The sequence below is a fragment of the Magnolia sinica genome, chromosome 12 (genome assembly GCF_029962835.1).
Source record: "Magnolia sinica isolate HGM2019 chromosome 12, MsV1, whole genome shotgun sequence".
Lineage (NCBI taxonomy): Eukaryota > Viridiplantae > Streptophyta > Magnoliopsida > Magnoliales > Magnoliaceae > Magnolia > Magnolia sinica.
In genome coordinates, this window is record NC_080584.1 from 341,663 (window position 1) to 363,731 (window position 22,069).

The 22,069-nt window shown below is 41.3% G+C and overlaps 1 protein-coding gene across 1 annotated transcript; it reads left to right on the plus strand.

Annotated features, from left to right (window-relative positions):
- The first annotated feature begins 7,775 nt into the window (after positions 1-7,775).
- On the plus strand, positions 7,776-9,356 carry LOC131220713 (probable glutathione S-transferase). The gene is made up of 2 exons (XM_058215512.1): positions 7,776-8,237; positions 8,876-9,356. The coding sequence occupies exons 1-2, from the start codon at positions 7,923-7,925 to the stop codon at positions 9,221-9,223; spliced, it is 663 nt and encodes a 220-aa protein (XP_058071495.1). The 5' UTR covers positions 7,776-7,922; the 3' UTR covers positions 9,224-9,356.
- Positions 9,357-22,069: the final 12,713 nt, after the last annotated feature.

Below are 22,069 nucleotides of genomic sequence, written 5' to 3' on the forward strand. Positions count from 1 at the left end.
TTCTTCATGCAATCTGTGATTGGTGACACAATGGTACTGAAATTTTTCACGAACCGACGATAGAATGTCGCCAGTCCATGAAAACTTCGCACTTCATGAATATTTGTAGGAACTGGCCATTCTCTGATTGCCTTCACCTTTTCCTCATCTACTCGAATGCCCGTGGATGTGACAACAAAAATCAAGAACAATAGGCTATCAGTCATGAAGCTGCACTTTTTTAAATTGAGGTACAGTTTATTTTTAGTGAGTACTTGAAGGACCTTCTTGAGGTGTTCCATATGGGTGGTTTCGTCTTAACTGTATATCAAAATATCATCGAAGTAAACCACAACGAATCGCCCAATGAAAGGTTTCAGAACTTGGTTCATCAATCTCATAAATGTGCTAGGCGCATTCGAAAGACCGAAGGGCATGACCATCCATTCGTATAATCCTTCCTTGGTCTTAAAGGCCGTTTTCCACTCATTACCCGACCGTATTCGAATCTGATGGTAGTCGCTCCTTAGGTCCAATTTAGAGAATATTTTTGCACCCTCTAGCATGTCCAGCATATCGTTAACCGTGGTATAGGAAACCTGTATTTTATGGTGATTTTTTTGATGGCTCGGCTGTCGACACACATACGCCAACTCCCATCTTTTTTTAGAGTTAATAGAGCTGGTACAACACATGGACTCATGCTCTCTCGAATAAGACCCTTACGGATCAACTCCTCTACTTGTCCCTGCAGAATCTCGCACTCATTCGGATTTATTCGATAATGGGGACGATTAGGTAAACTGGTCCCAGGGACAAAGTCGATATGGTGCTGGATATCCCGCATGGGGGGTAACCCATCGGGAAGGTCATCGGGTCAGATTTCTTTGAATTCATGTAGCAGAGGCCTTAGTCTTTCAGGGATGTTAGTAGGCTCGAGTTCTTCCCCTTTTATAATTAATGCATAAGTCTGTCCTGTTTCTTTGGATTCTACCACGAAGTCTCGTATGGTTAAGAGAAAATGACCCTCCACTTATAAGTTTCAGGTGGTCCTTCTGGATCCATAGGGGCCAATATGGTCTTCTAGCCGTCATTGACGAAGATATATATGTTATCTCGTCCTTTATGAGTGGCGTCACGGTCAGATTACCAAGGCTGACCGAGTAGTATGTGACATGCTTCCATGTCAACCACATCGCATACTACTTCATCCTTATAATGTTTGCCAATTGAGAAGGATATGATGCACCGTTCAGTTACCTTTGTTTCGCTAACCTTCTTGATCCAACCGATTGTATATGGAGAGGGATGGCGCTCCGTTTTCAATTGTAATTTTTCCACCATGACCTTGGAAACGATGTTCTCGCTGCTCCCACTGTCAATAATCACTTCACAAACCTTTCGATTCACCGTACACCTAGTGCAGAAGATGTTATGCCGCTGTGGATGCACTTCTTTTCTTAGCGCATATAATAGTCGTCTCACGACGAGCGACTCGTCGTGATCTTGCTGAATCCAACCTGAATTATCTGCCTCGTCCTCGGTGGTATGCTCTGGTTCTTCAATATCTGGACCTTTATAAGCGTTATCAGCACATCATCATTGATGGCGAGGTTTGCCACTTTTCGCTGGGGACAAGTATTTGATAGGTGGCCCGGTTGGCCACAACGATAGCAATTATCGGGCCTTGGCCGAGCATAGGGGTTCGGGGTTCTACTTACTAGCAGCAATCGATATGCCCTTTTGGGGTCTAGCTTGCCCGCTTTCCTGATCTCGGTTCTCAAATGTAGGGGGTTGAGTGCGTGCTCCTACGTGCTCCTTCCCCTTAGGCTGTGTAGTTCCCTGGGGCAGACTTGCCATAGGGATCCTTACAGTAGGATAGGTTCGTGTGTTAGGACGTTCAAGTTGCACTTCCGCTCGAGTAGTCAACTTGATCACATCATTCATCGTCCAGACGGACCGCATCTGGACCCGATCCTGGATAGCCATACGTAATCCACCATTGAATCGAGCGACTTGCTGTGATTTAGTCTCAATCAAATCATTACACGCCGCCAAGCGGTAAAATTCTTCTGCGTATTCTCTCACCGACTAACTACCTTGTCGACAATTTTGCTATTGTTGGAATAATACCTGATCCTAATCGCTAGGGAGGAATCGGGCACGTAGTAGCTGCTTCATCCGCTGCTAGGTGCGAATTGGTGCTTTCGTCTGCCTAATTCGCACGAGTTGCAGTTGTTCCCACCAAGCTGAAGCTCCTCCTTTCAACTTGTAGGCCACAAGCTTGACCTTTTTTGCTTCAGGAATGTCCATATAGTCAAAAAATCGTTCAACTTCAGAAAGCCAATTGAGGAAATCCTCAATGTGTAGTTGGCCATTGAAGCTAGGAATATCAACCCTCATCTTGAATTCTCGATCCGTTCGATCTACTCGATCGCCGCCATGTCTGGGGTGTTGGAAGATTATGTCGTCAATTTCCTCCTCACCGGAGCCCCCTTCCTCAGGAATGACCCTTGGATGTATTGCCGGTACTATCCTGCGATCAGGGCGATTAATTGGGGGTGGAGGATTGCCACCAGGAACACGGAGTTGCCTTAGGTTTTCCGCCAAGAGATCCGCTATGCGGTCGATGGAAGCCTGCAGCCCTTGTATGGCTTGCTGATTCTCTCGTTGCGCTACTTCAAAAGCTGCTACTGTTAAAGGTAAATACCCCGGAGCACCGCCCATGGGATTGTTGCCTGACCCGTCGTTAGAAGCCATTAATCCAAGGAGAAACCTCGCTTTGATATCAAACTTTTGAGGAAGACGGTGCTCGACCTCACGTCCTCCCTTGCGTCAGTTTGGTAGAATCCACGGAACTTCTCTGGACTCCTCACAGAGACTTCTCGAATCCACGAGGAAAGAAAGCAGAAAATAGAAATAAATTCTAATAAATTCGAAATTGATTGATGAATAATTAAAAACGAGTTCACAACCCTTTAAATAAGGGTACCAAGTAATGGGAAAGAAATCAGAATCAAACTACAACTCAAACTCTTAGAATCCGCGACTTACTATAAATAGTAAACTTATTATTTATAGACGGTCGTGATGTCTACTAGTGTGCAAGGTTTTCGGCCAAAAATAGTAAGTGTCCTATTTGGCTTCACCAAACCGTTCTCCTAATTATTCTAAGCTCTTTTCTTGTTGGGCGCAACTCCTAAAGCCCGACGGATGAAGAGTTATAATCAAACTAAAACTTACTGTTTATAGTAAAAACGAAATTAAAACAGGAAAACGACCATCGATCAAGGGGTTTTTCGCAATTCTGGGCTGCGTAACCAGGCGTAGCAGGGTTGGTTGGCTAAAGTAGCTCGTTCTACCCCAAAATCATATATTTTATGTCAGATAACTCATTCCGAATTGCAAGATACGCTCGATCTAAGGTTCGATGGTCCGGATCACTTCTGTCGTCGACCGGGTCTTTTCTGATCCATCTTTGCCATGAAACTGTCCGTGACCCGCTCTACATCAGTCCCCTCCACTTCAAAAGAACTCGTCCTCGAGTTCTCATCCTGCGCTGGTTCATGATACTCGGTCAGGTCTGCGACGTTGAAAGTCCGTGAGATTGCCATGTCATCTGGAAGATCAACAACATAAGCGTTGTCATTGATCTTTCGGATGATTGGTACCGGTCCAATCTTTTTATTCTTCAACTTGTTCTACGTTCCGGTCGGAAATCGTTCTTTGCGCAGATGGACCATTACTTGATCGCCCGCCTCGAACACTTTTTGTCGCCGATGCTTGTCCGCTTGCTCTTTGTATTTTTCGTTCGAGGCATGTAGCTTGGTTTGTACCTCCGCGTGAATATCCATGATCTTATCAGCCATATGTTCCGTTGCAATGCTTATGCCTGGGAGCTTGGGCAGAGGGACCAAGTCTAGTGTGTGGCGAGGTACTCGTCCATAAATAACGTGGAACGGGAATTTCCCTGTCGAGCGGTTTACCATGTTGTTAAATGCAAACTCCGCTTGAGAAAAGGCCAAATCCCACTGCTTCGGTTTTTCTCCTGAAATACATCGAAGGAGGTTTCCTAACGTGCGATTCACAACCTCAGTTTGACCGTCAGTCTGTGGGTGGTAGGCACTGCTGAATTGAAGTCGTGTATCGAATCGAGTCCACAAAGTCCGCCAAAAGTGGCTTATGAACTTCGTGTCACGGTCAGAAGTAATAGTCTTGGGAACCCCGTGTAGCCGCACAATTTCTCTAAAGAATAAATTCGCCACGTGTGTTGCATCGAGAATCTTCTTGCATGGAATACAGTGCGTCATCTTGGAGAAACGATCTACTACCATAAATATCGAATCCATGCCGCGTTGTGTTCGTAGGAGACCAAGCACGGAGTCCATAGATAAATCCTCTCAAGGGCCGTCAGGCACGGGTAACGGAGTGTAAAGGCCCGTATTATGAGATTGCTCCTTAGAGGTCTGACAAATATAATAACGTTGGACTGCCTTTCCCACATCACGTACCAATTGCGGCCAGTAATACCGTTCTTCCACAAGAGCTCGCGTCTTGTCTCCCCTAAGGTGTCCAGTGAGGCCACCCCCATGTAGCTCTTAGATTATCTGTTCCCTTAGTGAACTGTTTGGGATACACAGTCGATTTCCCTTGAAAAGGAACCCGTCTTGCATATGTAAGTTGCCGGGGTGACCTTCTTGGCATCTAACCCATGCGTCCTTGAAGTCGTCGTTATCGGCATATATGTCTTTGAGGCGCCCAACATGAAAAGAGCTTAGAATAGTTAGGAGAACGGTTTGGTGAAGCCAAATAGGACACTTACTATTTATAGTAAAAATGAAATTAAAACAGAGAAACGACCGTTGATCAAGGGGTTTTTCGCAATTCCGGGCTGCGCAAGCCGGTGTAGCTGGGTTGGTTGGCTAAAGTAGCTCATTCTACCCCAAAATCATATGTTTTACATCAGATAACTCATTCCAGATTGCAAAATATGCCCGATATAAGGTTCGATGGTCTGGATCACTTCTGTCGTCGACCGAACTTTTTCTGATCCATCTTTGCCATGAAACTATCCGCGACCTACTCTACATCACTAGGAGCCCAAAGAAGGAAGCAGGACAAGCACAATGTAAGGTATAACTTTTCTTTGGATTAGCTTTTTATAGACTTAAAATATTATTATGGTTAGCAGACAAGTTTTGAATAACTTTATGTACTGTGTTAACGTGCATATGCTCGAGCCCCACACGCATCGTGTCCGTGCGGAATCTACCTACATTGGCACATGCAAATCTAAACTGTCCACGTCTAGGCCTCTTTTAAACTGAGCAGCTCAACAGTCACGGTGACCAGTGATTCTGGAAGCGAATTGGATAGTGTACCTCACACCAGCTATATAGCCGCTGTATTCGGGTCAGCAAGTTCTGTGGGTCTGATCATCAGGTATGTGTTATATCCAAATCGTCCATCCATTTTACAAGCTTGTCTTAAGGCTTGAGATGAAAAATAAGACAGATTTAACCATCCAATGTACCACACTGCAAAAACCATCGGGGGATTGAATGTCTACCATTGAAACCCTTTTTGGAGTCACAAAAGTTTTGGATCAATATGAATTTTTTTCCCTCTTCATTTAGGGATTTTTAACCTTGTTAACAGATTGGATGTAAAATAAACATTATGGTGGGCTAATGGTGAAAATCATTATCTCCGCTGCTATTTATGGTGTGGTGCAGATGATGTTTCGATATGATTCATTTTTTGGATAATGCTCTAAAATAATCTCTAAAAATAGATGAACGGTGTAGATATAATAAATACATCACTGTGGAGCCCATGTAACTGTGATCTTCTTTGAGCCGTTCGTCCAACTCGGAGCTCGAAGAGCGTCAATGCTCCTCTTTGCACGACACGTACCTACAGCAGTGTGAGGTACGCCGGCCAATTCGCTTTCGGTGATTCTAACCACGTGGTTCTAATTTACTTTGTCCGTTTCCTTACAGCCGTTGATCTTGTTATTAAGGAGGATGGGACCTTGTGTAAGCAATGGGTGAAACAGGATTTGTAAACTAGCTAACCCAATCAGAGAAGGCTGTGATGATGATTTAATAGGCAAGGATACTAATCGTGTGGTGGGTATTTTGGGCCATCCTCCATCCATGAGGGGGCCCACCACACCATGGAATAGCATAATCTGGCAAACAAAAGATCCCACCAACCAATGTTTGGACCGTTTTCAGTCTACGGTGGATGGGTTGCAGTAAGGATGGGGCTTTGTATAAGTGGCAGAGCTCTGTCGACCCAACCTGATGTATGTGTTTTATCGACGCTGTCCAAGGCATCTAAAGCTCACTACACCATAGGAAGTAGTGCCCACATTGACTTGTACCATTTGAATCCTTCCTATGGCCTCCCATAATATTTATTTGCCATCCAACTGTTCATAAGGTCACATGGACCAGTATAGGCAAAAATAAATATCAGCTTGATCCAGAACTTTTGTAGCCCCAGTGAAAGTTTCAAAGATACTCATTCAATCCCCATTATTTTCCTGATGTGGTCCACTTGAGCTTCGGTATACTTATTTTTTGTCTCAATCCGTAATATGATATGGCAAAATTGATGTACCGCGTCCATGATACTTATGTATATCATACCCACAAAGCTTTGCCACTTATACACAGTAGGGAGGTCGGTGGCATGCTGTGGAGTGGTCGCTCCCCACCGGGTCCTAAAGATGGGCAGTCGGCTTTGTGAGGTCCAGTGTGAAGTATATGTTTTATCCATCCCATCCATCTATTTTGACAGATCATCTCATGGCATAAGTAAAAAATGAGTTAGATTGATAGTTTAAGTGGACCACACCACAAGAAGCAGTGGGGGTTGAATTCCTACTATTGAAAACTTGCCCGGGCCTATCGTAATGTTTATTTTCCATCCAACTTCATGAGGTTACATGGACATGTACGAAGGGAAAATATAAATATTAGCTTGATCCAAAACCACCGTAGCTATTAAGAAGTTTTCAACGATAGTATTTCAATCCCTAGTGGTGCCGTCTTATTTGAGCCTTCAATCCGTCTCCATCATGAGCTTAGGCCCTATCATTATCTTTAAAAATGGATGGACGGCGTGAATAAAACATATAGATCACGGTGGGCCCCACAGAACCCCGAGAGGACCGTCCGTCTCTGGCAAGGTCCTGGTGAGGTTAGAACCCAATCCAAGCGCCAATAAGAGGCCTCCGCGTGTTGACATGACGCATGCAATGACGTATATTTGGGGGGCGCAGATCGGCTGCTGACAAGGTCAGTAGCCAAATGGCTACTGAGGTGACGTAACCAAACACTGTATAGGAAACCATGTGTTGTATCCATACCGTCCAACCATCTGATAGAGATCGTTTTATTGCGTTACAAAGATAACGAGATAAATCTAAAGTTCAAGTGGACCCATCACAAAAGACTGTGGGAGCAGTCACACCTACCATTTAAACATTTACATGGCCCACCGTGATGTATTTTTGAGATCCAAACTATTCACAAGTTAACATAGTGATAGATGAAGTGAAAAAAAAAATATCAGCTTGATTGGAAACTACTCTGGCCCAGAAGTTTCGAACGGTGGATGTCACTATCCTCACTATTTTCTATGGTGGGGTCCGTTTGAACTTTAGATCTATCTCATTCTCTTTGTAATGACATAAAACGATCTCTAAAATTGGTTGGACGGTATGGATACAACACATGCATCATGGTAGGGTCCACAGAACTTGGTAACATCACTTCATTAGCGATTTGGGTATACAATCCGCGGCGCCCACATTTAGACAAACAAGCTCACACCAACCAAGAAAACCCTATAAATTGCCATCCCAACCTCCCAAATGCTCCACAGTACAAACCACATTTCAAACACTTGCATTTTCTCTCTTTTCATATCAAATGGCTGAGAGTGTCGTTCTCTTGGATTTTTGGGCCAGCTCTTTTGGGCTGAGGGTCCGAATCGCATTCGCTGAGAAGGGTGTGGAATACCAATACAAGGAACAGGATCTCTCCAACAAGAGCCCTCTCCTCCTTCAATCTAACCCCATCCACAAGAAGGTCCCTGTCCTTATCCATAACGGAAGGACTATCTGCGAATCACTCGTAATCGTCCAATACATCGATGAGGTCTGGACAGAGGGATCACCGTTGATGCCCAAAGATCCATACCAACGGGCCAATGCCAGGTTCTGGGCTGACTACGTAGATAAGAAGGTGAGCTTATGTATATTTACTGAAAATGCAGGTTATATGGTCTGCATTTTTTAAGCTGCGTGGCCTGCCTTATTATACACTGAGATTCGGTGTACATATTGATTTTATACATTAGAGGCTATGGATGGGGTGGGCCTGGGCCAGGCCAGGCCACGTTAGTCCAAGCCCAATCTGAAAGTTAAAACTTAAAACCCAAAAGCATGACCAAGAGCTAAGATGCCTACCTAGAGCTTGAGCTGGACCCGAGGTGAAATATCTGGGTCGTTCATTTAGGTGGGCCCCACCTTTCATGACCCATATACCAAAAATCAAGCCAGTTTGATTATAAGTTGGGTTACGTTTACAAGAAGCAAAGCATGTGAATTTATAATTACAAAAATGCCCATGAAAACGCTAATAGGCACTGCCAAGCTAGGCTTGGCCCAAAGTAATGGGGTTTTAGACAAACCAATATTTGCCCAATTAATAAAGGAGTTTGAATTTAAGCGTGACTCGAACTTCCTGCGCACTATCCTAATGAAGCCCAGCCCAACAGCCCAATGGGCTAACTTGGCCATTAAGGGCCCTTTTTAATCTTTCCTTACCCTTGATGAATGTTTCCAACTGCGCCTTTTTAATAATGATTTTCTTTTGTTTAGATATATGATATTGGATCAAGGATATGGAAAAGCAGAGGAGAGGCTAAAGAGACAGCAAAGAAAGAATTTATAGAGTGCTTGAAACTATTGGAAGGCGAGCTAGGGGACAAACCATATTTCGGAGGCAATACCTTTGAGTTCGTCGATATTGCCTTGATTCCCTTTTCTTGTTGGTTTTACAGTTACGAGACTGAGGGGAATTTCAGTATAGAGAAGGAATGTCCAAAGCTGAAGATGTGGGTGAAGAGGTGTATGGAGAGGGAGAGTGTGTCCAAAACACTTCCGGACCCACACAAGGTTTATGACTTTGTGGGGTTCTTGAAGAAGAACAAGTATGGAATTGAATAGAGTCAAAGAAAGATTAAAATAGAAATGGAAGATTTTTACAAGATAGCATTTGAGGTGGGATGTTCCTTTTTTTGCGTGTTTTGGTTGTGTCTGCTTTGTTTTCTAGCGTTCTATTAATAAAGATATTTGCAGTTATTGTGTTTTGGTTGTGTCTGCTTTGTTTTCTACCGTTCTATTAATAAAGATATTTGCAGTTATGGTTCTAGCGTGGACGTGTATCTTATTTCTTTGGCGGTTTATTTATTTATTTTGGCGTTTTTACAATTGGGATGAGAAGGTCATTTGTTAAATGCAAATATAATAACTTGCATTTATCAAATGACCAATCGACAAGAATGGCCCTTGTGCTTAGCTTGGTTCTCTACTGCATTTGGCACACTTGCCATTTCAAGCTGGTGTGGACTTTTTCTTCATTTTTTTTCAAACAAGCCATGATTTCAAGTCAGGTACTAGGGCAATTTCAACCACGAGCTAGATTGAGATTGTTTATTAAAAAAAAAAAAAACTATTAATCGATCCAAGTTTTTTGGTGCATGATGTAGAGATATGCTCACATACGTAGACTAGCCAAGACTCTTCAACTGAGTTTAGAATGCCAACACATAAGGACCCTTTGATGGCAATCTCCAAATACAAGAGCTCTTCATTTATTAAATCTGGTGATAAAGAGTCTTCAACAACATATAAGGACTCTTAATTCCTGTATGTCAGAAGGCGAGGATTCTTCAAATAATAGTCTCTCTATCTCACGTAATATAGCGTAATTGTAATCATTTTCTTTATATGGATTAAGAAAATCTCTCTCAAAAAAATACTTTTGAGAAAGAGAGTTATGAAACTAGTTTAGTTGGATCTTATTTTCTCTTTATGGTAACAGAACTATACGGTTAGTTGTGAAATCTATCATTCACCATTAGCAATGACATCTCTCCTCTTCTAGTGAGACGTATCCCTCTCCATCCTCTCTTAACGTAGGTAATTTTGTGTCAATCAAACTTACCCAATCAAACTTCTTTGGAAGACACAAATCATGGACAACACAAGAATTATTCGATGGCAATCTCTAAATATAAGAGCTCTTCATTTACTAGTACTGGTGGTAAAGAGTCTTCAACATATAAGGACCCTTCAAGTATGCTCAATCGCAATCTCTAAATATAAGACCTCTTCATTTAGTACAACTGATGGTAAAGAGTCTTCAACATATAAGGAATCATCACGTGTGTCAGATGGCGAGGATTCTTCAAATAATAGTCTCTCTATCTCACGTAATCTAGCATAATTGTAATCATTCTCTTTATATAGATTAAGAAAATTTCTCTATACTTTTGAGAAAGAGAGTTACAAAAGTAGTTTAGTTGGATCCTATTTAAATGAAACTTTCTAAGACTGCCCATCATTTAATAAATTAGGATAAATTGGCAAACCAAAGCAAAATATACACACTACCATAATTAGCAAAAGTCCCTTTTAAACTCCATATTCATTAAAGAAGAAGCCTTTTGAAGGTGATTTCAAAATAGGGATATGTTATCACTATTATTAATAAAATTAAATTGAAAGTAGAAAATTTAAATGCATGAGGATGAATTTATGTGGCCATTGAAAATGAATGATTTGTTGGACTACATGCCCTTTTAGTCACACACACACACACATATAAAGTAATGCTCACACACAACTAATTGGACGTTGCATTTTCGTCCAACTAGCCATGCATATATATATATATATAAAGTAATGCTCACACACAACTAGTTGGACATTGCATTTTCGTCCAACTAGCCATGCATTTAATGAAAGCAATCCCTCTTAATTAATGAAAGTAAATGCTTCCACCACATACTTATTTCATTTTGGAATGGAAAAGGGGCCACGGCTTGGCTGGGCCCCATCATTGTGTTAATGTAAAATCAACCCCGACCATCAGGTATGTCACCTCATATTAGATCAAGCTCTCAAATTCCATCCCCATCCTTACTTCAGGTCAACCACACGATTGAAAAAATTGTACATGAAAAGGTTCACCCACTAAACTATTTCCTTTGGTGTGGCTCACGTGAATCATGTAGGGACCTCATTTTTGGAATTCAGGCTTAGCTTTAATGTGACATCTAATGGATGGAATGGATTTTACAGTTTCGTCATGATGGGCCCTGTAAAAATCGAGGCTGGATGTCTCCCTCCTCCATTAGTGTGGCCCATCTGAATCACGAATTAGCCTAATTTCTTGGTTCTGTGTCTATAACTGGATTATACATATATTGGTCAGAGTGGATCTCACATACATGTCAGCATGGGGCCATAGAAAATCAGATGCGGGAGTCCGTGTGGTACCTGTTCCCAACAGTACACTACTGCTTGGCCTAATTGAATATGATAATTAATGCTTATAATGCTTGGCAGAGAAGAGAAGTTGCCTTATTTTGGTAATTAATCCTCATAATGCGGGTAGAGAAGTGATTTAAACTAACTTTGGAAAAGAGTGGCCCGTTCTGGTCAGCCCACCATGGTGTTAATTTTAAATCTACCCTGAACATCAGGTGGGTGACCTCACCTTACACCTAAGGTTCAAAAATCAGGTCCATCCTTGCTTCAAGGGGACCACGCAGCTGGAAATAGTTGATAAAGAAAAGCTCACCCACCAAACTATTTTCGTTTATGTGGCCTCTTGAAAGATAGATGGACTTGAAGTTTAGGTCCTAGGCCTACGTTTTAGTGTGGAATCTAATGATTGGAGTGGATTTGATATAATCTTTATGGTGGGCCCTGTAAAAAACAAGGGTGGATGTCTCTATTCCAACTACTTTCCACATGAATCACAAGTGAGCTTGCTCTTTAAGTTCTGTACTTGACATAAGATTACACATGTAATGGTTGAAGTGGATCACACATACACATCAAAGTGAGCCCCGTAAAAAATCAAAATAGAGCGTCCAGGGAAATTCTTTTTTCCAATAAAAGTCCAAGTTAGAGTACCGTTTAATGTCACGTATCCTCTAACCTTTTATGTAAATATGACATCCAACCCGTCTAATGGGTTGGTCCATTACAAACATTACTTGTTGTAAAACACCACAACAACCACACACACACACCCACACACATATATAAGCCAATAGGCTAAACACAATTTGGTTGATTTTAATGGTGGCAATTTCTGTCTTAACTATTTACCTTGGTGTACCCCAATTGAGTGTTGAATCTACCTTAGTTTTAAGAAGTTGTCCAAACATGAGGTGGCCCACATGATGGACGGGATGGATCTACTCCATATGAATTCTTTCCTTCTAGGTCTGCAAAAGCAACGCCCCCCTACCCTTTGGAAGGTCATGCAAACTTTATTAATACTTGGGAGGAGACGTGTGAAGGGAGAGTAAATGTAAGATGGGCTTTATGCTATTATATGTTTGGACCATCCAACTCAAAATCAGATCCGTGCATTAAATAGATTACACGTCAACATGCCAAGGACAAAAAAGAATTTGATGATCTTATGATCAATCATGTCAAATTCTTACGAAAAGTGTTGGTTGTTAATAAAACAGTCCAACCATCCAGATTTAACATGCATACGCGCTTTCACTTGTACTTTCCTTACAAGTGTAGTTTCTTAGTTTTTGGTATATAATTTCTCTTTAACGAGTCTTAACTGATAAATGGCCTAGATCTTAGACACGTGTGTCACTTTACATTACTATGACAGGCATTCTAAAATGCCTCAATGTAATCACATGTATTAGATAAGTGAGGAAATTTTCTTGTTAAATGCAAGGCTAGTAATGCAAACCAACCAGTTGTGTGCGAGCATTACTCATTACTCATTACTCATATATATATATATATATATATATATATATATATATATATAGTTGGACCATTCAATTTGATTCAACTAGCTGTATATTAAGTAGCATAATTCTTTTTTCAAATCAATGAAGTATACCATGTGAGAATGTGTGACACAGTGGCTTACATATGTGTGATGAAATTTACATGTTAAAGATCTAACCCGATCATCAAATACAGTCCATTAATTAATTAGAATGGATTTCTAACTATCTAATTTTTTCAGAAGAATATCATATTATTGATACCCATAAAAAATTATCTTCACCTGCTTACAAGGGATGTTACCTAATCAACAGATTGAATGTCTTACATATGCCGCGTATAGTCCAATCACATAACACATGCACATTTTTTTTTAGTCATCCCATTTTCTTTAGAAAGAAACACCTTCTTCTTTTCTATGACTTCGTTAAAGGCATTTCTCTTGTTTAAATTTATCTCCTCCAGTACAATAATGGTCTTCATTAAATGCATCTCTTGTTTAAATTTATCTCCCCCATATGATAATGGAAACGAACGTACTCCTCTGCTACTTAGAGAAGGCTCCATGAGCCCTGCCATGCATGATGTATGAGTTTTATCCTGCTGACCATCCATTTTGTTGATCATTTTAGAGTAGTAACTGTCTAATTTTTTCAGAAGAATATTATATTATCGATCACCATAAAAAATTATCTTCACCTGCTTACAAGGGATGTCACCCAATCAACGGATTGGGTGTCTTACATATGCCGCGCTTAGTCCAACCACATAACATATGCACATTTTTTTTAGTCATCCCATTTTCTTCGGAAGGAAACACCTTCCTCTTTCCTACGTCTTTGTTAAATGCATCTCTTTTGTTTAAATTTATCTCCCCCAGTACAATAATGGCCTTCATTAAATGCATCTCTTGTTTAAATTTATCTCCCCCATATGATAATGGAAACGAACGTACTCGTCTGCTACTTAGAGAAGGCTCCATGAGCCATGCCATGCATGATGTATGAGTTTTATCCCACTGACCATCCATTTTGCTGATCATTTTAGAGTAGTAACTGTCTAATTTTTTCAGAAGAATATTATATTATCGATCACCATAAAAAATTATCTTCACCTGCTTACAAGGGATGTTACCTAATCAACGGATTGGATGTCTTACATATGCCGCGCTTAGTCCAACCACATAACATATGCACATTTTTTTTAGTCATCCCATTTTCTTCAAAAAGAAATACCTTCCTCTTTTCTATGTCTTTGTTAAATGCATCTCTCTTGTTTAAATTTATCTCCCCCGGTCCAATATTGGTCGTCATTAAGTGCATCTCTCTTGTTTAACTTTATCTCCCCCAGTCCAATATTGGTCATCATTAAATGCATCTCTCTTGTTTAAATTTACGTACAGTAATGGAAACGAGCGTACTCCTCTACCACTTAGAGAAGGCTCCATGAGCCCTGCCATGATGTATGAATTTTATGCTGCTGACCATCCATTTTGCTGATCATTTTAGAGCAGTAACCTAAAAAATGAGACAGATCCAACTCTTAAGTTAATCATACGACGGGGATTGAACGCCCACCATGGGGATTGAGCACCCACCATTAAAGACTTCTTAAGAGCTAGAAGTTTTGGATCAAGCTGATATTACAGTTTCATCGTTTTCCCTTCATCCATGTCCATGTCTGTGTGACCTCATGAATAGGTAAGATGTCAAATAAACATCATAGTCAACCTTAAGAAGATTTGAACGGTGGGGTTATTGACGCAACTGCTTTTTGTGGTGTGGTCCAATTGAACTGATTTTTGGGCTCATGCGCTAAAATAATTTAAGAAAATGGATGAACAGTGTAGATATAACACATTCATCATGGTTGGCCCACAGAATTTGCAACGTCAACACAGCACCAGTGGACGCGGATTAGATACTGACAGGTTGAGTAGCCAGACTTGCTACTGAAGTGACGTCACCAAGTTCTGTGGGGCCACCATGATGTATGTGTTGTATCTACACCATTCATCCATTTAGATAGATCATTTTAAGGCCTGAGACAAAGAAGAGTCAGATCCAAATCTGGACTGGACCCCACCACAGAAAACAGTGGGGAGAGGGACACCACCATTGAAACCTTCCTAAGGTCCACTATGATGTTTATCTTAGATCCATCCTGTTTATAAGTTAAGACAGACATGAAAGAAGGGAAAAAAAAATTTCAGCTTAATCAAAAACTTTTGTGGCCTTTAGAAATTTTTAATGGTGGGTGTCACTTTCTCCACTGTTTTCTGTGGGGGGGCCCACCCGAGATTTGGATCTGACTCATTCTTTGTCTTATACCCTAAAATGATATCTCCAAATCGATGGACAGTGTGGATACAACACTTACATCATGGCGGGCCCTACAGAACTTGATGACGTCATTTCAGTAGCGAGTCTGGCTACTCAACCTGTCAGTATCTAATCCGCGTCCAGCACCAGCTTGGGTGGTTGTGTCGCTGCCCAATCCGAGTCAGTTGTAACTCCGGTGTTAATTTGTAACCAGGTCACATCGTATTGGGTGTTTCACTGACCGTGTGAGGCTACGTTCATATATTCTTTGTATATCCAGGACGTACATTAGTTTTTACAGATCAATTTAGAGCATGATCTCAAAAATGAAGTAGATCCAAATCTCAAGTGGGCCACACCACAGCGAACAGTGGTGATTAACCATTAAAACTTCGTCGGGGCTACAAAAGTTTTGTATCAAGATTATATGTGTGTTTTCCCTTTAGCCAGGTCTTTCTTACCTTCTCAACAAGTTAGATTTCAAAAAATCATTACGATAAGCCATGGGAAGTTTTTAATGGCAGGCTCTCAATTCCTATTGTTTCTTTTGGTGTGGTTCATTTGAGATTTATATCTGCTTCGTTTTTAAGAACATATTCTAAGATTATGCGTAGAAACTGATGAATGGCATGGATATACAACTCATACATGAAGGTGGTCCCCACGGTCTGAAAAGCACCTCACTACTTCTCATTCAGGTAACAAGGATCCAGTCCCACTTCTGGGTAACGTCCAACGTTTCTAAGAACTAACTGTCAATAGCAATGCACACCCTATATTTTGTATTGGGTCCACCGTGATGTGTACTATGAGATCCACTCCGATCATTGGATGTGTAATTCCATGTAGTGCTCAGAGCATAAAAAAATTCAAGCTGATATGTGATCCAAGTGGGCCATACTAATGGAAACAATTGGGAGAGACGTCGACCTTTGATTGTTACCTGGCTCAACGTGATGAGAATGTAAAATCCACTCCAACCATTAGACACCACACCAAATGATAGGCCTGATGCCTAAAATGCGGGCCCATTCATGATTCAATTGGGCAATACCAAGGAAAACAATTTCAAGGGTTAGCTTTCCCTGCAAATTATTTCCGATCCTGTGGTCTACCTTAACCACATCTGGAGCTGATTTTCAAGCTCTGGATATAACATGGGGTGACTTATCTAATAGATGGAGTGGATTTTACATAAACACCATCTTGGGGCCATCCTAAGCCAGCAACTCCTCTCCCTCTTTAATTAACTTTTCCATACGCATCATTTATTAACATTAATTAGCATTTAATTCAGACAGCTAGTTGGTCGGTCCAACTAGTTGTGTGTGAGCATTTATATATATATATGTTTGTTATTTAATCATTGTTAATGTATGTATGAAATAAATATAATTGAGACAGATTTGTTAGAGGACGTTTAGATAACCCTGAATAAGGTACTCTTCAAATTATGTTAAGTCATTGAGTTACATTTTCGCCGAAGTTAATTTGGTAAGTACCATTGTAAAATTACATTGTTGAAAGCAACCTATCTCAATAAGGTTTTTTTTATTTTTTATTTTTTATTTTTTTTAGCTTTTTAATTTTTTATGTATTTACTTCTACCTCCCTCTCTCCCTGTCCATATTAGTGGACCTATCTCACTGTGCATATCATAGGAGGCCACATGTGATGGACTCTCCACATCAAAGGTGACATGATAGATGATCACATATTAATTTGGGCCACATAATGGATTCTCCACATCAAAGGTCGGCCCGTATTTATTGATGATAAATAGCCCATATCTAAAGTGGACTGATATAATGGACAACTCACATCAAAGGTGAAGCATATGTGATGGATGGTTCACATCAAAGGCAGGCTCCACATGATGGGCAGTAAACATTAAAGCTAGGCCCCATATGATGGATGATCTACATCAACGATCATTTGGTAATGATGAATGGCCCACATCCAAGGTGGGCCCCATATGATGGATGACCTACATCATATGTGGGGCCCATATGATGGATGGTCCATATCAAAGGTGGCAAGCGGATGTTGAAGGCGATCTCTACATGATGGACAACAACATTGATGGTAGGCTCCACATGTTCGATAACCAACATCAAAGGTAGGCCCTACATAATTGATGGTGCACATTAAAGGTCGACTCTTAATGAAGAATAGCCCACATCTAAGTTACTACCTGCATGATGGATGACCCACATAATGACCAAACTCTTACTGTTTATTCGCTCCTGCGTGAGTGAAGAAGGTTGTAACGTTCTACTTTATAGTGGATTGTTTATCTGGACGAGGTCCTGTGGTTTTTACTTATTTAAAGATTTTCCATATAAAAATCTCGTGTGGTGTGGTTTATGCTTTGATTTATTTCATTGCTTAATTATCCCATAATTCTAATTTGTTTTGGGAGGCTAGATCCTAAGGTTTTGTGCAAAGGCCTCCAACAAAGTGGTATTAGAGCTAAGTTCATTGAACGTGTAGGATTGATTTTGAATTATGGAAGGTGGCTCATTAAGGATGATCAGCCTTAATGGTTCTAACTGGACCATATGGAAGGCTAAGATGGAAACTTGCTTTATTGCAAGGACTTATATTCTCCAATTTTAGATATATCAGCAAAATCCAAGGATATGTCTGATGATGATTAAAAGAAGATGGACTGAAAGGCGGTTCGGTTTATTAGACAATAGTTGGACGATTCCGTATTCCACCATGTGTCTATAGAGACCTCAGCCGCAAGCCCATGACTGAAATTACAAGGGCTGTATGAAAGGAAGACAACAGGTAATAAGATTTTTCTAATAAGGCGACTTGTGAATCTCAAGTTCAAAGATAATAGTTTTGTGATTGAGCACATGAATGAGGTCAGCAATATAGTGAACCAGCTCTCCACTATGAAGATGGTCTTGGATGATGAATTGTAGGCTTTGCTATTGCTTAGCTTATTGCCTAATAGTTGGAAGACATTGGTGGTGTCTCTAAGTAACTCCGCACCAAACAGAAAGGTATCCATGAAACAGGTAACTAGCTGTCTCTTCAATGAGGAGACAAGGAGCAAGTCTCAGGGGTCTACTCAGTAAGAAACCCTTGTGACACATGAACAAGGGAGAGGAAATAACAGAAAGGGTGGAAAGGCCCGAGATAAATCAAGAGGCAAATCGAGCACCAGGAATGATGTTGAATGCTGGAATTGTGGCAAGAAGGGCCACTATAAGCATGAATGTTATAAGAATAAGAACGACAAGAAAGGAAAAGGAAAGGAGAAGGAAGATGAATCAGATTCCATTGTAGTCGCTTCAGATGGCGATGTTGTAGTTATTCTTTCAGCAAATCATGATGTTTGTCTCACGGTTACGAGTTAGGACACCGACTAAGTGATTGACTCGGTAGCCTCTTTTCATGCGACTCCACGTAGGGATTTTTTCACAAGCTATAAGTTAGGTGACTATGAGACCGTGAAGATGAAAAATTTTGGCGTTTCGAATATCGTAGGGGTCGGTGATATTTATGTGAAGACCGATGTGGGCTACACATTAGTTCTCAGGGATGTGAAGTATATTTCAGACCTTTGCGTCAACTTGATGTCGACGGGAAGGTTGGATGATGATGGCTATAAAAGCAGATTTATTGGTGGGCGCTGGAAGCTCATCAAGGGTTCATTGATCACAGCCAGAGGAAAGAAGTGTTGCACCCTTTACAAAGCAAGTGTTAATGTGTGCAAGGGTAGGTAGAATGCAGTGGAAGATTCAGTTATTGACATGTGACACAAGCGTCTAGGCCACATGAGTGAAAAATGGCTTCAAGTACTAGCGAGGAAGCGACTCCTTCTAAACGTGATAGGTATACCTCTCAAAACCTATTTTAATTGTTTATCAGAGAAACAACATAGAGTTTCATTTATTAAATCTGATTCTCATGTTAATAAAGTACATGCATTAGATTTGGTTTATTCTGATGTTTGTGGTCCTATGAGGACAAAAACTTTGGGTGGGACATTGTATTTTGTTACTTTTATAGATGATGCATCTAGGAGGGTTTGAGTTTATGCTTTGAAATCTAAGGACGATGTCTTTGGTGTGTTTAAATTGTTTCATGTTATGGTCAAGAGACAGACAAGTAGATCATTGAAGTGCATCCTTACTGACAATGGTGGTGAATACATTGGTGACTTCCACAAGTATTGTAAGTCCCTGGGTATACAGCATGAACAGACGGTTCCCAAGACCCCTCATCATAATGGTGTGGCTGAGAGAATGAATCGCACCATTGTAAAGAGAATCAGATGCATGTTATCCCATGCGAAGTTGCCTAAGACGTTCTGAGGATAAGCAATACACACGGCAGTGTATCTGATAAACAGATCTCCATCAGTCCCGTTAAATGGAGAAGTACTCGAGAAGGTGTGGACTGGATAAGATCCATCGTATAGTCATCTCAGGATGTTTGGATGCAGGGCATCCGTTCATATACCAAAGGACGAGAGGTCCAAGCTCGATATGAAGATCAGACAATGTGTGTTCTTGGGGTACGGTGATGAAAAGTTTTGTTACAGATTGTGGGATCTGATCGAGAAGAAGCTCGTCAGGAGCAGAGATGTGGTTTTCTTTAAAGATCAGTGCATAGAAGACATTGGTAAGTCAAAGAAGAACCAGCCTAGTTTAGGTAAGCTAGAAGACATGGATCCGATTATTCCTCTCGTAGGGCCTGATGGTGGAGGAGTACAGCAAGGTGCAAAGGATGAGGGAGTTTCTTCAGAAGATGGACTAGGAGAGCAGCCCCCACTTGATCCACCTGTTGAGCCACAGGTGAGGAGGTCATCTAGGGACAGACAGTCATCCAAGAGGTACTCGCTGCATGAGTACATTATGCTGACCGATGGGGGAGAGCTAGAAGATTATTCTAAGACCCTAGCCGACGAGCATAATGGGGAGTAGTTGAAAGCTATGCAAGAGGAGATAGAATCCTTGTATAAGAACCACACCTATGATATGGTGAAACTGTCTAAGGGCAAGAAAGGTCTGGGCAACAAGTGGGTGTTCAGAAAAAAGATTGAGCAGAAGAATTCACAGATGAGGTTCAAGGCCAGACTTGTAGTGAAAGGGTTCGGTCAGAGGAAAGGCATAAACTTCGAGGAGATATTCTCACCAGTGGTGAAGATGACATCCATACAGGTGTTGCTTGGGTTGGCGGCTAGCATGGATCTGAAGATAGAGCAGTAAGATGTTAAAACCGATTTCCTCCATGGTGACATGGAAGAAGAGATCTACATGCACCAACCAGATGGGTTCGAAGTCAAGGGCAAAGAACATATGGTATGTAGGTTGAGGAAGAGCTCGTATGGCTTGAAACAAACTCCACGGTAATGGTACAAAAAGTTCGACTCGTTTATGTTGAAGCATGGGTATGACAGAACAGAGTCGCACCACTGTGTGTTCACGCGCAAGTTCTCAAATGGTGATTTCTTAGTTCTACTGTTATATGTTGATGACATACTCATCATGGGAAAAGACATCAAGAAGATCGACAGGCTGAAACAAGAGTTGGGCAAGTCGTTTGCGATGAAAGACTTGGGCCTGACTAAACAGATCCTAGGAATGGAGATAACCCGTGACAGAAGCAGCAGAAAGCTTTGACTGTCACATGAGCGGTATATTGAGAAAGTCTTAGAGCGGTTTAATATGAATGCAGCGAAGCCAGTCAATACTCCACTGGATAGTCACTTCAGATTAAGCGACAAGTAGTGTCCCAAGACGAAGGCAGAGGTGGAAGAGATACAGAAGATATCCTACGCGTCAGCTGTAGGAAGTTTGATGTATATTATGGTGTGTACATGCCCAGACATAGCATATGCAGTTGGTGTTGTCGGCCGATATTTTGCCAATCTTAGCAAAGAGCATTGGGTAGCAGTGAAATGGATACTGCAGTATTTAAGAGACTCATCCAGGTTGAGCCTATGCTATGGTGATGGAAAACCTGTATTAGAGGGCTACACATATGCAGATATGGTAGGTGACATAGACTCCAGGAAGTCTACATTGGGGTTCATATTCACATTTGTAGGGGGAGCAGTTTCTTGGCAGAGCAAGCTACAGAATGTCGTAGCATTGTTGACGACAGAGGCCGAGTACATTACAGTCACAGAGGAATATAAAGAGATGTTTTGGATGAAGAGGTTCCTATGAAAACTCAGCCTGAAGCAGGAGCAGCACGTGGTCTATTATGATAGTCAGAGTGCTATACACTTGAGCAAGAATCTAAGTTAGTATTCCAAGTCAAAGCACATAGAGATACGATATTACTGGATCAGGGATACTTTGGAATAGAAGATGTTATAGCTTGAGAAAGTCCACACGGAAGACAATGGGTCAGACATGATGACCAAGGTTTTGCACAAGAGCAAGTTTGAGGTTTGTAGAAATCAGGTTGGCTTGAAGAAGGTGAATCCTTCCTGGGTCAAAAGGGGAGAGATTTGATGAGATTTTTTCCCTAGGCTTGATCGGTCGTGAGCTTCGCTCGACCGGTTGAGGGCTGGTACACTACCAATTGGGGACTAGCTTGACTTATTTTCCAGCGAGTTGAAGTTTTGGATTTCCAAGGCACTCGACTAGTCGTGGGATGTGTTCGACCGGTCGAAGGTGCCACTTGACCGGTCGAGGACTCTGCACTACTAGTCAAGCTT